The sequence below is a fragment of the Ursus maritimus genome, unplaced genomic scaffold (assembly GCF_017311325.1).
Source record: "Ursus maritimus isolate PB19 unplaced genomic scaffold, ASM1731132v1 scaffold_17, whole genome shotgun sequence".
NCBI lineage: Eukaryota > Metazoa > Chordata > Mammalia > Carnivora > Ursidae > Ursus > Ursus maritimus.
This window is the reverse complement of record NW_024424119.1, coordinates 48151564-48168802: the sequence shown is the minus strand read 5'-3', so window position 1 is coordinate 48168802 and position 17239 is coordinate 48151564. Positions and strand designations below refer to the sequence as shown.

The following is a 17239-nucleotide window of genomic DNA, read 5'->3' as shown; positions in this document are numbered from 1 at the left end:
CTCTATACAATTGTAAGAATAATAATCTCTGCTTTCTGGTGTTGTTTAAGGGTTAAAGGAGATGATCTGTATGAAGTGCTTAGAACAGGGGCTGATAAATGTAATAAGTGGCTGGTAACTGTTAGCTATGGGATGATGCTGATGCTGATGACAACTCAAAACACAGGAGGGAAAATACAGAACTCCATATTTCCTATTTTGAAAGAAATGATAGGAAATAAAGGAACATGAGTTCTTTATATGCCCTTCACTCTAAAATGAGGTATTGTGAGGGTTTAAAAATTTTTTGTATGAATTTTGTGGCCACCAAGAGAATGTAAAATTCAGCTCACCTCAGTCTACTCATGTACTGTGCAATGCAATGATAAAACTGATAGGGGTGGTAGACTTGGTCCAAGGCTTGGTAATGCCAGAGCTGAACATGCCTAGAGCCTCCTTGGAAGAGTACCTTCTGTATAAAAGATTGACCAGAGGAAAAGAGAAAAGAAAGGAAGAATCTATGAGATTCCTAAGGAAGAGGAAGGAAATAGGGTCAAATTAGAGGTGAAGTCAGATTAGGGAAGATAATGAAGTTAAAGTGAGATTTGGAAGTTCAAAGATTTGGGAGTCCTTACATGTAGAGTTCTTTTTTTTTTTCTCTTATAATATTTTTTTTATTTTATGTTAGTCACCATACAGTACATCCCTGGTTCTCGATGTAAAGTTCAATGATTCATTAGCTGCGTATAACACCCAGTGCACCACGCAGTACATGCCCTCCTTACTACTCATCACCAGCCTGTCCCATTCCCCCACCCCCTCCCCTCTGAAGCCCTCAGTTTGTTTCCCAGAGTCCATAGTCTCTCATGCTTCATTCTGCCCTTTCTTTATCCCTTTCTTCTCCTACCGATCTTCCTAGTTCTTATGTTCTATAGATGAGAGAAACCATATAATAATTGTCTTTCTCTGCTTGACTTATTTCACTTAGCATTATCTCCTCCAGTGCCGTCCATGTTGCAGCAAATGTTGAGAAATCGTTCTTTTTGATAGCTGAGTAATATTCCATTGTATATATGGACCACATCTTCTTAATCCAGTCATCTGTTGAAGGGCATCTCGGCTCCTTCCACGATTTAGCTATTGCGGACAATGCTGCTATGAACATTGGGGTGCATATGGCCCTTCTCTTCACTATGTCTGTATCTTTAGGGTAAATACCCAGTAGTGCAATGGCTGAATCATAGGGTAGCTCAATTTTTAACTTTTTAAGAGACCTCCACACTGTTTTCCAGAGTGGCTGTACCAACTTGCATTCCCACCAACAATGTAGGAGGGATCCCCTTTCTCCACATTCTCTCCAACAATTGTTTGCAGATGACATGATACTCTATGTGGAAAACCCAAAAGAATCCACTCCTAAACTACTAGAAGTTATAGAGCAATTCAGTAATGTGGCGGGATACAAAATCAATGCTCAGAAATCAGTTGCATTTCTATACACGAACAATGAGACTGAAGAAAGAGAAATTAGGGAATCCATCCCATTTACAATAGCACCAAAAAGCATACGTTATCTTGGAATTAACTTAACCAGAGACGTAAGGGATCTTTATTCTAGAAACTACAAATCACTCTTGAAAGACATTGAAGAAGACACAAAAAGATGGAAAAATATTCCATGCTCATGGATCGGGAGAATTAACATAGTTAAAATGCCCATGCTACCCAAAGCAATCTACACTTACATGTAGAGTTCTAGAAGAAATCTAGCATCTAACTGTCCTCCCTAGCTTTTAGATGCTGCAGAGTCATGGAAAACCAATCCAGTATCTCTGAATTTTTCCTCCGAGGAATATCTGAGTCACCAGAGCAAGAGCAGTTACTGTTTGGAATTTTCCTGTGTATGTATCTTGTCACCTTGACTGGGAATGTGCTCATCATCCTGGCCATCAGCTCAGACCCACACCTCCACACCCCCATGTACTTCTTTCTGGCCAACCTATCTTTTGTTGACATAGGCTTAACATCTTCCACAGTTACCAAGATGCTGGCAAATGTTCAGACTCAGCATCACACCATCTCCTATGCTGGTTGCCTCACACAAATGTATTTCTTTCTGATGTTTGGTGATCTGGACAGCTTCTTCTTGGCCGTATTGGCATATGACCATTATGTGGCCATTTGCCACCCTCTCCAATACTCCATGGTCATGAGCCCCCAAGTCTGTACCCTGCTGCTTGCATTATGCTGGGTCCTCACCCACATTGTTGCCCTGACTCACACCCTCCTCATGGCTCGGCTGTCCTTTTGTGTTGCTGGGGAAATAGCTCGCTTTTTCTATGACATAACTCCTGTCCTGAAGCTGTCATGTTCTGACACCCATATCAACGAGTTGATGGTTTTTGCCTTAGGGGGCACAGTATTCATCGTCCCTTTTATCTGCGTTGTCATCTCTTACATCCACGTTGTATTAGCCATCCTGAGGGTCCGAACTCCTGGTGGTGGGGGGGGAGCAAGGCCTTTTCCACCTGTAGTTCCCATCTCTGTGTCGTCTGTGTGTTCTATGGGACGCTCTTCAGTGCTTACCTGCACCCTGCCTCTGTTGCCTCTGAAGAGAAGGACATTGCCACAGCTGCAGTGTACACTGTGGTGACCCCCATGTTGAACCCATTTATCTATAGCCTAAGGAACAAGGACATGAAGGGGGCCCTTAAGAGGCTCCTCAGTCGCAGGAGAATTTTATCCTCTTATATATAATGATCGCAACTTTTAATGAAAAGCCGTAGGTTTGGAGTCAGACAAACTTGGCTTCAGTTTTGGGTCTGCCCCATACTAGCCATCAGATTGCAGTTCCGTTACCTAACCTCTCTGAGTCTTAGTCTTCTCATCTCTAAAATGGAGATAGTAATCTTTATTTAATAAGGTGACTGGAAGATTTGATGAACTGAGATAAACTATGAAGTGCATTTCATATAGTGACTAATAATAGTAGATTTTCAATATATGAAAGCTTAATATTACTGATTTCACTCTTCATCTCTACCAGACACCTGCTACGTGCTGGGAGCTGTTAGAAGTGTGAGGGGTACAGCATGGGACGAGACACAGTCCCTGCTTTCATAACACTTTCATTCTAGATTATTAATTTGCCAATCATAAATAATGGTGGGGGCTGTCTTGTTTGTAACACTAAGGGGAGGTTAAGACAAAATAAGTAAGGATGGTGGTTACATTCTGGGAGAGGCAGGATAGATAAAGTGTTTCCCCATCAGAAGACTGAAGTTCAAACCTGAGATTTCTGTGCTGGTTACCCCACTTCCTGTGAGACATTTTACCAGGAAGGGTGAGTTCCTTGTGCTGCCTCTTTCCCTTACTGGTCAGAAATGTCCGATGCCAGCATCGTTTTTATGACTAATAAGCGTGAACACAGTAACCATCTTTCTTTATTTGGCTCAGGTTTGCCTTTAGATCTAAAAGAGGCACCTGTCACATAAATTAGTTGCAGAGATGGAGAAAATTATTTTTATAGGCATATAAGTTTTCTTCTGCCTCCAAGAATCTTAGAAATATTTAAGATATGATTTTTTAAAGATTTTATTTATTTACTTGACAGAGAGAGATACAGTGAGAGAGGAACACAAGCAGGGGGAGTGGGAGAGGAAGAAGCAGGCTCCCAGCGGAGGAGCCCGATGCGGGGCTCGATCCCAGGACTCTGGGATCACGCCCTGAGCCAAAGGCAGATGCTTAACGACTGAGCCACCCAGGCGCCCCTTAAGATATGATTCTTAACAAATAAAGGCCATATCATTTAAATTCTTTACATCTCCCTGGTATAACCAAGTATCTACCAGCTGCCTAAATACCCCTCCCCATTGCAGTTTGTTTCTCAGACTCAACCTATCTTAAAAGTGTTTCATGATTCCTTTCTTTCTTTCAGCAAATAATTTTTGAGCATCTTTCACACAATCAAACTGTCTCAGCCTTCCACGATTGGTGAGCACAGATGTGAATCCTGTCAAGCAGCATGCCATATCTTAGTACTTGAGGATTCCATTTGTTTGAGGACCTGAACTGGGACTTCTGTTTTCCTCTCTAGATTTCCTTTTCAGATATTCTCTGTAGGAATCCTTGGTGGAGCCAGGTGGGCATTCTCACATAATCAGGGCTGAAGCTGGTGGCCACCCTGAAGTCCTTCTCTTCTGGTTTCCTTAGTCTGCAACTCTCTTCTTTCTATTGACATTTATTGTTCTATAGACTATGGGCCACTGAAGGCCTAGCTTTCTTCTGTCCTTTGAACTGGCAAGAAAATGTCCTCTAACTTCTCATGATCAGTTCTTTCAGGAGAGGGTTCCTTGGCAGAGTTCTAAGCTCCTGATGACACAGCTTGTGGACATGAGGGAGGCTGAGGTGTGAGATTACTGGATACAGCCCCACACTATCCTGCCATATATGTCCCCTCAGTATCCTGAACCTGCTACACAAACTGGCCCAATTAGCCCCACCTTCTGGTTTCTCTAGATGGTGCTTTTTCTAGATGGACTTCTAGTTTCTTTCTCTATTCTGACCCTCAGGGATCTTAATCCACTGACAGTGCAGATATGTTTGGACCCTGTTTTGGGCTTTCCCACAGGCCCCAAACAAACTAGGAGATGAGACTGCATGTCCATTTTGGTTTCCCCAATACCATTTGTGGCAGTCAGCAATTAGGTCAGCACAGAGTGTACAAAGATCCACCAGGAGATTCTGTTACCTATCACTGTTCAGTAGTCTAACATTCTTAGATTCTACCCAGCCAGAGTAGTTACCACTGTATTCAGAGTTCCAAATTTATTCTTCTCTTGATACATCCTAGTACACCCACCCCAATCCCTATGTTCAAACTTCTATTCCTTTAAGGTCACCCATTTAAATAGAGTTAATATGATGTTGACAATAAAATAATTCACAATAGGGTACAAATTATTTATAAATCTTTGCGTTTAGGTAGTGTAATGTGAGTAGGATGTGCTTTTAATTGGGATAGAATTGGGGGTAGTGATGAAGAGCTTTCTAATTTGCCCATTTATGGCATTTGCCTTCTTCTTGCTTGAAGACTTTTTTTAAAAAGCAGGTGGTTAGAAACTTGTTTCCTCACTTCTAATGAATCATCGAACCTTGCATCAGAAACCAGGGATGTACTGTATGGTGACTAACATAATGTAATTAAAAAAAACATTAAAATAAATAAATAAATAAATAAATAAATAAATAAATAAATAATAAAAGACTTTAAAACCTGATCAAAATTATTCAAAGGTCTAGCCTTCCATTATGTTCTTAAATACCAGTTCACAAGACCAGAAATCCAGAACAATCTATTCTACCACCTACTTCCCATTAATTACAAAGACCAGTCTGGTGTACTTTTGATGATATTCTTTTGTCTCTCCCCATGCCATTGTCTTCATTCAGACACACATCATCTGTGACCTGGATGTACAATGACCTTCTAATCGAGCTCTCTGTCTCTAGGCTTTCCAATTCATTGCCAACCCATCTGGCACGTTGGTTACCTGAATAATCTTTCTTTTTTTTTTTTAAGATTTTATTTATTTGACAGAGAGAGAGACAGCCAGTGAGAGAGGGAACACAAGCAGGGCAGTGGGAGAGGAAGAAGCAGGCTCCCAGCAGAGGAGCCTGATGTGGGGCTCTATCCCAGAATGCCGGGATCACGCCCTGAGCCAAAGGCAGACGCTTAACGACTGAGCCACCCAGGCGCCCCATGACTAATCTTTCTAAGATACAAACATACTCCAGATTTAATCCCTAGTGCATCCCACCCCCAGCCAATGGCATCCAGTCACTTGCAAGGCAATGTTTAGAGCCCCCAACAGGGCATCCTAACCCCTTCAGCATATAGTCCTTGTCTGCCTGTCTAGATTCATTTCTTGAGTCGCCCTCAACTCATACACACATATGCTTTAGCGACACCCACGTTTTTACATTTCCCTGAACTTACTATGCTATTCAATGCCCTCATTCACTCTGTTCCCTCTGCCAAGACTGCCATTTCTTGGGACACCTAGGTGGCTCAGTTGGTTAAGCATCTGACTCTTGATTTTAGCTCAGGTCATGATCTTGGGGTTGTGGGGTCGGGCTCCATGCTGGGCATGGAGCCTGCTTAAGATTCTCCCTCTCCCTTTGCCCCTCCTCCCCACACTAAAAAAAAAAAAAAAGACTGCCATTTCTCTCATTATGTATCATAACCCTTCAACAACCAGCTACAGAACTGCCTCCCCTATAAAGCTTTCGGTGATATCCAGTCAGCGTTAACTATATCCTCCCTGTGTTACTACCATTTATTATATTTAGGTCATTGTCTCTAAGCCCATTTCCCTCAACTGAAAAATGCAGATAATAATGCACATGCTTCATAAAATTATTATGAGCATTAAAAGAGATAAAACTTTTAAGACCATGCCTAAAACAGAAATCATATACAATAAGCACAATTATTATTAGTAGTATTATATTAAAGCACTTTTTAATACTCCTGTATATTTTTAGTTCACCTATCTCTACACTACTAAAATGTTCCCTTCTTTCATATGGAGGTGTGTCTTTATCCACCTCTATATGACCAGGTCTAGACACACTGACATAGATAAGGTAACTTTCTAAATAGCTAATGAATGACAGAACCTATATGATAAGGAAAGTCTCACTATTTTTCTAGTATTTACTCTAATTATCCTTAATGACAAATAAATTAAAATTTGTATATACTTGAGTCCCCTCCTGATTTCATTTATAACTTCTTTCTGAAAGAAACTTTCTTGGATTCAAGGGCAATAATCAATGCAACACTTGTGATTTTTTCCTTTAAAAGCTAAGTGATTCTAATCCTTTTAAAAATTTATTTATTTGACAGAGAAAGAGAGCACAAGCAGGGGAAGTGGGAGAGGGAGAAGCAGGCTCCCTGCTGAAGGCAGACACTTAACCAACTGAGCCACTCAGGCACCCCAATTCTAGTTCTTTCTTTAGTAGATCCTCTCATACACTTTCCATCTATAACAAAATATATATAAATCGTATATGTATTATGTATATTTATTATATATGTATAATGTATATATATAAATAAGATATATATACAACTTCAACTCTGACGTGTAAATTTTAAGGATAAAAATCTTATTTTGACATACATATGATATCGATATATATGCTATCCATATCATATATCAATATATATCATATGTATTGATATAATATATATATTATAATATAATGTGTGGTGTGTGTGTGTGTTTGATGAACTTGGGGAAGGGAAGGAAAAATAAAATAAGGTGAAAACAGAGAGCGGGCAAACCATGAGACTCTTAACTATAGGGAACAAACAGGGTTGCTGGAGGGGAGGTGGGTGGAGGGATGGGGTAATTGGGTGATGGGCATTAAGGAGGGCACTTGGTATAATGAGCACTGGGTGTTATATGCAACTGATGAATCACTATACTCTACCTCTGAAACTAAGAATATACTATATGTTAATTAGTTAGATTTCAATTAAGAAAGGAAAAAATGAAAAAAAGAACTAATGGTAACTTTAACTTTTGAGAAGGTATAAAAATTGGTCAGTTGAAATGTCAATAATTACTAATTTCTGAAAGTATTTGTAAACTTGTGATTACATCACACATTCACATTTTTCAAAAATGTAGCAAACTTTGTTCTAAACCCAATGGGATACTTTATTGGGGAAGATCATGAGACAGCTCAGATATGGCTGAGGGGAAATGCACCAAATAAAGCACATACTTCAAAAGTGATTCCCAGAAGTTCTATATACATATCCAAATCAATGTGGCACATACCAGTTTGCTTTGGGCTGTCTACAACCAAGGAAAACCAATCTAGCAGGATAGGTATTGCTAGAACACTTCCCAGTAGGCAAGTGGACTTGACGTTTCTTGAGAAAAGTCCATTTAGAGCAATGTCACCAGCCCATGGCTAAAAATATGAATGACAGCATTACCTACCCCCCAGGATGGGTCTGATAGGGCTAGGCAGATGGTCAGGGATCCAAACAAAGAACTGCAGTGCAAACAGAAAAACTGAGGCAAGTAATCAAGTGTGTGTCTGGGCCAACCAAGTCAAGCTTTCTCTAGACCAGCAAGAATAGTTCCAGCCCTATTCAGGTTTTGTTTTGGCTCTGGTTGAGGCTGAGTCTGCAGACAAAGTGACTCCATGACTGTAGTTTAATCAGGCAGGGTGAAGGTGGGGGCATTCCCTGGCCTTCCACAAGGAAAGCTAGGATGTTAAACAGAGGCTTCATCAGCTCCCAGGTCAAGGGCCACTCTTGAAGTTATTATTGAACAAGTAGAGAGTAAGATAGTCTGTTGATCTGTCTTTCTTCACCTACCCACCCACAAATTCACTCATCCATTACTCCTTAGTCATTTGGTTCTAGCTCAAGCCAGAGAAGATGTGCTGCTGCATCCTAGGACAGCTGATTGCCTTTGAACTAGGGATATAATCTATATGCTGTGCTCCGACAATCACCATAATTCAGGAGTATCTGTGCAACTTCTGCCCCAAAATTCATCTCTGATGCACAAGGAGAGAAAACTAATATTCATTATTTTTGGTTGGTTTTAAGGCTAAGCCAAATTTAGTATTTTATTTATTTCAAATAAAAAAACATTAGATATTTTATAATTCTTCTGTTTACACAGAAGAAGAAATTGAGGTTCAGAGGAAATAAGTAAATTGCCTGAGGCCACACACTTTGGTAGATACAATTGAGATCTGTCTTTCCCAAATACTCTTCTGTTTTAACTGCGTGGTGCTGAATCTCACAAGTATTTGTGGGTTTTTTTTGTTTTTTAAGATTTTATTTATTTATTTGACAGAGAGAGAGACAGTGAGAGAGGGAACACAAGCAGGGGGAGTGGGAGAGGGAGAAGCAGGGTTCCTGCCGACCAGGGAGCCCAATGCGGGACTTGATCCCAGGACCCTGGGATCACTACCTGAGCTGAAGGCAGACGCTTCACCAACTGAGCCACCCAGGTGCCCCTGAATCTCACAAGTATTTGTGATCCTGTTTATCCTTAACTAAGTACAGCCTGAGGAAAGAGAACTATGTGGTCCTTCACTGAATGCTGAAGAACATTGATTACTTGGGCTCATAATACAAACCTGGGTCACTAAGCTGAGTAGAAATGATTTTCAGGGAGATAGATAAGAGATTGAATGAGAAAGTCACAAAATTCAGTGGGGGCAACAGAAGACTCTAGGCTATGGATGCCTTCTTTGTCTATCTCATTTCCCATCCGGATTGAGGCTATCTCTTGATTGAAAATCACACATGCATATTGCATGGTGCACTGGGTGTTATACGCAAGTAATGAATCATGGAACTTTACATCAAAAACTAGGGATGTACTGTATGGTGACTAACATAATAAAAAATGTTATTAAAAAATAAATAAAATAAAAAATAATAAAAAAACAGAAAATCACACATGCAGTCAGAAAGCTTCATAGATAACTGGTCTGATAGTGAACTGCTGACCGAAGTTCACCGTAGTTTGTTAAGAGTAACCAATGTTCCTAAAATCCAGAAGCCTCAAGTTCCTAAGTGGAGCCGCTGAACTCATAACAGTGGATAGTATCCTGGAGCTGTAAAGGGCAGCATACTCTTTCTTTTCCTGATCCACCATCAGCAGCACCACCACCAACAAATAGGAGAAGAACACAGGATAAGAGGTGAGGAAAGGAAAAGAGATACCTTTCACATTCCCAATTCTGCAAATTTTCTATGCCAAGGGAGCCCTGTTAGTATCTTCCAAGGTTCTTAAAAACTCATAACTTCCCAATATCACCCAATCCCCCCCCCCCCAGTTCCTGGCCTCCACCATCATATTATCTGCCTCTATGAATTAGACTATTTTATGTTCCACATAAAAGTGAGATCATGCAGGATTTGTCTTTCTGAGTCTGACTTATTTCACCTGGCATATTGTACAAAGTTTCAGTTATGCAAGATGAACAAGTTTTTGAGACCTCATGTACAGCAAGATGACTATAGATAACAATACTGTGTTGTATTCTTCATGTTTGCTAGGAGAATGGGTCTTAAATTAAATCTCTTCACCACACACACAAGAATAAAATAAAATGATAACTGTGTAGAGGTGATAGATAGATATATTAGCTTGATTGTGGTGATCATTTCACAACATGTACCTAGCAAAACATCAAGTTGTACACTATACACATAGAAATAGACACAACAATAGACAAAATGAAGAGACAGAGAAATGTGTCCCAAATGAAAGAGCGGAACAAAATCAGAGCAAGAGACCTAAACAAAATGGAGATAAATAATATGTCTGATCGAGAACATAAAGTAATGCTCATAAAGATCCTTGCTAGACTTGAGAAAAGAGTGGACCTCTTTGAGACCCTCCACCAAGAGATAGGAGATGTAAAAAAGAACCAATTAGAGTTATTGGACTCACTAAATGGAAATAAAAATAGACCACCTGGAATAAATAGTGAACAAGAGGAAGTAGAAGAATGGATCAGCCACCCAGAGGACAGAATAATGGAAAGTAATCAACCTGAGCAGATGAGGGGGGGCGGAAATACACAAAATGAGAATAGACCCAGGGAACTCAGCGACACTGTCAAGCATACAGTTGCATGATAGGGATCCCAGAAGGAGAAGAGTGAGAAAAGGGGGCAGAAGATTTGTCTGAAGAAATAATAGCTGAAAACTTCCTGAAACTGGGGAAGGAAAGAGAAATCCAGATCCAGGAGGCACAGAGAGCCCCTAACAAAACCAACCCGAAGAGGTTTGCACCAAGACACAAAGTAAATAAGATGGCCAAAAGTAGTGATAAAGAGAGAATTTTAAAAGCAGCCAGAGAAAGGAAAGCAGTGACATACAAGGGAAACCCCATATGGCTATCAGTGGGTTTTTCAGCAGAAACTCTGCAGGCCAGAAGGGAGCGGCATGATAAATTCCAGCTGCTAAAAGGAAAAAAATCTATAGCCAAGAATACTCTATCCAGCAAGGCTTTCATTTAGAATAGAAGGAGAGAGAGAATTTCCCAGAAAAACAGAAGTTAAAAGCAAAACTAGCACGTCCCTGTCACACACAATGCCATCGGCCTGTGGGTCCCAAATCCAGAGTCCAGCTGCCCTCCTGCCTGAGCCAGCCACCTGCTCAATGCCAAATCAACGTGCCTTCACCTCAGTTTGACAAGGGCTCAAACTGGCACTCTTCCCCTCAAATTCCAGCCCCTGTGCTCAAGTTTGTGCACAAAAGTAGGCATAATTATAACAGCAGAATGAAGCAACACAAACAGTGACACTATTCATGTGAAATATATAATGGATAAAAGGAGTGTGCTAGGCTGAGAACATCTCCAACAAGCACATCAAAAAATGGCACGTATTGCATGGTGCACTGGGTGTTATATGCAACTAATGTATCATGGAACTTTACATCAAAAACTAGGGATGTACTGTATGGTGACTAACAATATAAAAAATATTATTATAAAAAATAAAAACAAAAACAAAAAACAAAAAACAATACATATAGCATGATTCTGGTTAGCAAAAGAAACAAACCCGGGAAAAATAAAACAAGACGAAGTCCGAGAGGGAGATAGACCCTAAGAGACTCTTAAGCATAGGAAACAAACTGAGGGTTGCTGGAGGGGAGGGAGCTGTGGGGATGGGGTAACTGGGTGATGGGCATTAAGGGGGGCACTTGATGGAATGAGCAGTGGGTATTATATGCAACTGATGAATCAGTGGACTCTACCTCTGAAACTAATAATACACTATATGTTAATTAATTGGTTTTAAATTTAAAAAAGGAAACCACCCCCCCCAAAATTTAAATTGTACACTTTAAATACATATAACATTTATATGTCAATTATACCTCAATAAAGCTATTTAAGAAAAGAACTAATAAATGCCCAGGAAATAGGAGAGACATACATTCTATTAGCTATGTGATATTACAATCTAATAAACAAGAGCAATAATCAGTACTATGAACTCAGAATTCACAATTCATACTAAAGAATTGGTAGGAAAAGAGACAATAACTGTAACAGAATGTAATTGAAGTTATCAAATATTTACTGAGCACTTACTCCATGCTAGGCTCAAGATTAGGGGTCTAGCATCTGGAGACACATGAATACACATGTCTGTTATAAAGATGAGCAGATGTCACTGACATAAGACCATTGCCCTGTTGAAGAGTTTCTCCAGGGCCCCCTTCATGTCTCTGTTCCTTAGGCTGTAAATGAAAGGGTTAAGCAATGGAGTGACCACTGTGTACATCACAGAGGTAATTATGTTCTTGTCACTGGAACTGCTGGATAAAGGGAAAAAATAAAGCCCAATGATTGCCCCATAATACAAAGATACCACAGAGAGGTGGGAGCCACATGTGGACAAGGCTTTGAAGATCCCCCTGGCAGATGGAACCTTCAGAATGGTGGCTCCAATGTGGCCATAAGAAATCAAGATGCATGTTAGTGGGAGGGTAATGACTACCACTCCTGCTGTGAAAATGACCAGCTCATTAAGTGATGTGTCTGAGCAGGAGAGCTTGAGAAGGACACCAAGGTCACAGAAGAAAAGGGGGACAGTGTTGTCAACACAAAAGGACAGCTGGGCCAAGAGGAGGGTGTGAGACAGGGCACTGGCACAGGAGAGTATCCAGGATACAGCTACTAGCAAGATACACACCCCCTCTCTCATGATGGTGGTGTAGCGGAGAGGGTGACAGATAGCCACATATCGATCATATGCCATTGAGGTGAGAAGGAAATTGTCCAGATCAGTAAAAAATATGAAAAAATACGTCTGTGTTACACACCCTGCATAGGGGATGGATTGATCTTGAAAGTGCATGTTTATCAGCATCTTGGGGACTGTGACGGATGAAAAGGAGACGTCCGTGAGGGCCAAGTGGCTAAGGAAGAAGTACATGGGAGTGTGGAGGCGAGAGTCCAGCCTGATGAGCAGGATGATGAGTAGGTTCCCCAGCACTGTGGTCAGGTACATGCCCAGGAACAGGGAGAAGAACACACTGTGCTGCTCTGGCCGGATGGGGAGCCCCAGGAGGAGGAATTCGGACACGCTGCTCTGGTTCTCCAGCCTCATGCTCCTCTTGTTAAGGAGAGAGCCTCATGTCTGAGTGCTGTGTGGTGTATTAGAAAAGCAATGCAATTAGAAATAGATTCACATTCTGGCAATACCACTTCATGTTTGTGTGTTCTGGGTAAGTGACTCAGTTTGAGTCTCAATTTTCTTATCTCCAAATTGGAGATATGACTATAAGCCTCAGTCATGAGAAAATTGTGATTATTAATAAGATAACATTAGTGAAGCACCACTGCAGATAGTTGGCACAAATCAGTGTTAGTTTCCTGCCCTCTGTTTCATTTCTCCCTCTTGACGGCTCACTCCCCTCAACAGGCAGATTTTGAGCAGGGTTCAGGTGCCATAAAGCCACTTCATTATAGGATTATTACCTGATGTAGGCAAAGGTCATATACAGCAATGATGAGAGCATTGATGAAGTTGGGAATACAGGCGGAGTCCAACCACATCCTGCCTGGTAGAGAATGACACCTCCGACAGCCCACTGTTCTGGACTTCTCCCACTTTCTCTCCATTCTGTCTGGTTTCCCTCATGCTTTATAAATAGGATTACTCCTTCCTAAACTAGTAAACTTATCTAGTCTATGGGATTTGGAATTTTAATAAAAATCCCTTGGATAAAACTTGATCATACCTCTTTTTTTCTGCATAAACCTCTTGTAAAGATCACATATGGACTATCACTCCACCACATCCAGCCTTCTGGTCAATAATACTTCAACCACGGCTTACTGATAACTAATATTTGACAGTGAGACTGTGTGCTGTAGAGGGCAAAGCACGGGCTTTGAGATCAGACAGAATGTATTAAAATCACCTTTCCATTATTTGTCAGATCTATGTCTTTGGGCAAGGTATTGCACCTCTTGGAGCCTCAGATTTTCCTCTCTAAAACTGGGATACTAGTCTCTGAATCAAAAAGAAATAAGGCAATGTATGTCAAACACTTCACTCCTAGGAGGCATCCTACATGAGGTTATATTGCTCCTATTAAATACAAAATGCAAAGAACTCCTGTGAAAAAACTCAGGGCCTTATCTTCAGTGGAACCCAAGAAAATATAATTGGGGCTAGTATGCAAGATACATAAAGACCTTATGAAACTCAACACTCAAAAAACAATCTGGTCAAGAAATGGGCAGAAGACATGAACAGACATTTGTCTAAAGAAGACATACAAAAGGCCAACATATGAAAAAATGCTCCACATCACTAGCCATCAGGGAAATACAAATCAAAACCACAATGAGATATCACCTCACACCAGTCAGAATGGCTAAAATTAACAAAACAGGAAACAACAAATATTGGCATGGATGCAGAGAAAGGGGAACCCTCTTACAGTATTGGTGGGAATGCAAGCTGGTATAGCCACTCTGGCAAATGATATGGAAGTTCCTCAAGAAGTTAAAAATAGAGCTACTCTATGACACAGCAATTGCACTACTAGGTATTTACCCCAAAGGTATAAATGTAATGATGGGAAGGGGCACCTGCACCCCAATGTTTATAGCAGCAATGTCCACAATATCCAAACCGTGGAAAGATCCAAGATGTCCATTGACAGATGAATGGATAAAGAAGATGTGGCGCGCGCGCGTGTGTGTGTGTGTGTGTGTGTGTGTGTGTGTGGAATGGAATATTACTCAGCCATCAGAAAGGATGAATACTTACCATTTACATCAATGTGGACAGAACTGGAGGCTATTTTGCCAAACAAAGTAAATCAATCATCAGAGAAAGACAGTTATCATATGATTTCACTCATATGTGGACTATAAGAAACAGGACAAAGGACTGTAGGGGAAGGAAGGGAAAACAGAATAGGAAGTCATCAGAGAGGGAGAAAAACCATGAGAGATTCTTAACTATAGGAAACAAATTGAGGGTTGCTGGAGGGGATGTGGGGGGATGGGGTAATTGGGTGATGGTCCTTAAGGAGGGCATGTGATGTGATGAGTACCGGGTGTTATAGGCAACTGATAGATTACTGAACACTACATCTGAAACTAATGTTAGCTAATGTAATTTTTAAAAAATACCTTCAAGATAAAGAAAGAAAGAAAGATCTTTCCTGGGCCCAAGGTTTGATGCTTTCTATGAGGGTATGAGACTATACTAGGAATTTCAGGCAGGAAATCATCAGATTCTAAGAAAGCTATAATATAGGTGCTGTATAAAGCAAAAAAAAAAAAAAGGAACCAGAGCTCTCTAAGTAAAAGTTGTCTTTCGAATATACTTTTAGGTGGAAGCGCAATGCTGTTCAAAGGGGAGGGAGTGGTCAGGGACTTTGGAGAGAAGCATTGGAAAGGGCTGGTTGACACTGCATGCACTAAGAGCAGCTAAGAACTAAGCCACACTAACACTAAGCAACTGAGACCTAGGATTCTGACATCTAGGACTTGAATGATGAGATGGGGCCCCCAGCCTGGATCTGGTGATATGCCCACTAATTTTATGCAGCCAGCTGGCTCTCTTCCTCATCTCCCCAAGGCCCAGGGTTAAAGGTCTGAGAGTCAGTGGCCAGTGGTGAGTTGGTATCCTTCTGTTTAGGAACTAGTAATAAGAAGTGACTTCAGGGAGAGCAAAGAGAAGTGATGAACACACACATTACACACACACACACACACACACACACACACACACACACACACACCTGCTCCTGATGAAGGATACCCAGTTCTGTTCTGAACTTTATGCTCAAGTCACCTAGCTTCTGGAGTATGGATTTGGTTTCTCAGCTTCTTGGCAGGATATCCAGAGACCAGAGATTCAGCCTACAACTTCTGTGGTCCTAACCCTTTCACTGACACAGGGAAAAGTCATGAGCCTGGAGCTACTCTTCTTAATTCACCAGCTTCAGAAATGGAGATGTGAAGAGTCCACTCGAACCACCAGGGAGAGAGCCCAAGGGGACAGGACACCAAGCTCTTGGGTAGAGACGCTCATTAAGTATGTATTAATTGCTCAGTTCTCTTCTCCCTCCCTCCAGTACAGATGCCCTAGGGCAATGTCTCTAAACTTTGATGCTCAGCAGAATCGCCTGGGAGTTTGTTAAAGATGCAGATCCTAGCTTCACCTCCAGAGATGCTCATCCATGTGATCTGGGGCCAGGTACTTCTCAGAGGCATATAGTTCTAAGGGCAGACTTTGAGAAAACACTGTCCATAGGAAGAATATCAGAGTGTGAGCCCAAAAAGAGATGTGGAAAGATCTCTTTACTGGCCCTTGCCTGCCAGATTTCTGTTTCCCCTAGTTAGGTCATAGCTTAGGGTGTCGTGGGATCCCACAACTTCCATGATTTAAGTCTTTACACCAGTGCTCTTCAAATTGTAGTTCACAGATCTGCAGCATCAATGTCATGTGGAAACTTGTTAGAAATGCAAATTTGGGGGTCCCACCCCAGAACTACTGAATTGGAACTCGTGGTGGTAGATTCCAGGAGCCTGTGTTTAAATCACCTCTCCAGGAATTTTTTGTTTAATTTGAGTTATTTAAGTTGACAAATGATGTTACGTTAGTTCCAAGTATACAACAGTGGTTCAAATTTCCTACACATTATGCCATGCTCACTACAAGTGTAGCTACCACCTGTCACCATACAACATTCTTATAATAACATTGACTATATTCCCTTTGCTGTGGCTTTTATCCCTATGACAGAAATGCACAATAAAGTTTGAGAAACTTTGCTTTTATTCTTCACTTGGGAAGGTGAGATGTCCATGGATAGTGTTAAACCTGGAGTGGCATTTGTAGGAAAACAATGATGCTTTCAGAAGATGAACTATAATTTGGTTAATTTACAAAGGAGGCCAGCATGAAGCATGCTTTCATTTATGATTCTATAGGGGGGCTAACCAGCAACATCTACACAGTTTTGGCAAAGGAGGGTTGGTGAGTCTTGATTTCCTACAGGGCCCTCCATGTTTAGAGCTGTTGTAACATTTTATATCATGGGCAGAGAGTAATACACTTCCTCTTATTCAAGTGACAAACAGTATGGATACCTTGATTTAAAAAGATCTAACTGGTAAAGGTGGTCTCTCATTGTGGTTTTGATTTGTATTTCCCTGATGGC

The 17239-nt window shown here is 41.0% G+C and overlaps 2 protein-coding genes across 2 annotated transcripts; one reads left to right on the top strand and one right to left on the bottom strand.

The window, feature by feature from the left end:
- Positions 1-1643: 1643 nt before the first annotated feature.
- On the top strand, positions 1644-2817 carry LOC121103095 (olfactory receptor 1N1). Its single transcript, XM_040631849.1, is given in 2 exon segments — positions 1644-2491; positions 2494-2817. Coding segments are annotated over 2 exon segments (945 nt in total). The 5' UTR covers positions 1644-1789; the 3' UTR covers positions 2737-2817.
- A 9334-nt stretch (positions 2818-12151) lies between these two features.
- Positions 12152-13237, bottom strand: LOC103670353 (olfactory receptor 1J4-like). The gene has a single exon (XM_008698804.2). The coding sequence runs from the start codon at positions 13156-13158 to the stop codon at positions 12217-12219; it is 942 nt and encodes a 313-aa protein (XP_008697026.2). The 5' UTR covers positions 13159-13237; the 3' UTR covers positions 12152-12216.
- Positions 13238-17239: the final 4002 nt, after the last annotated feature.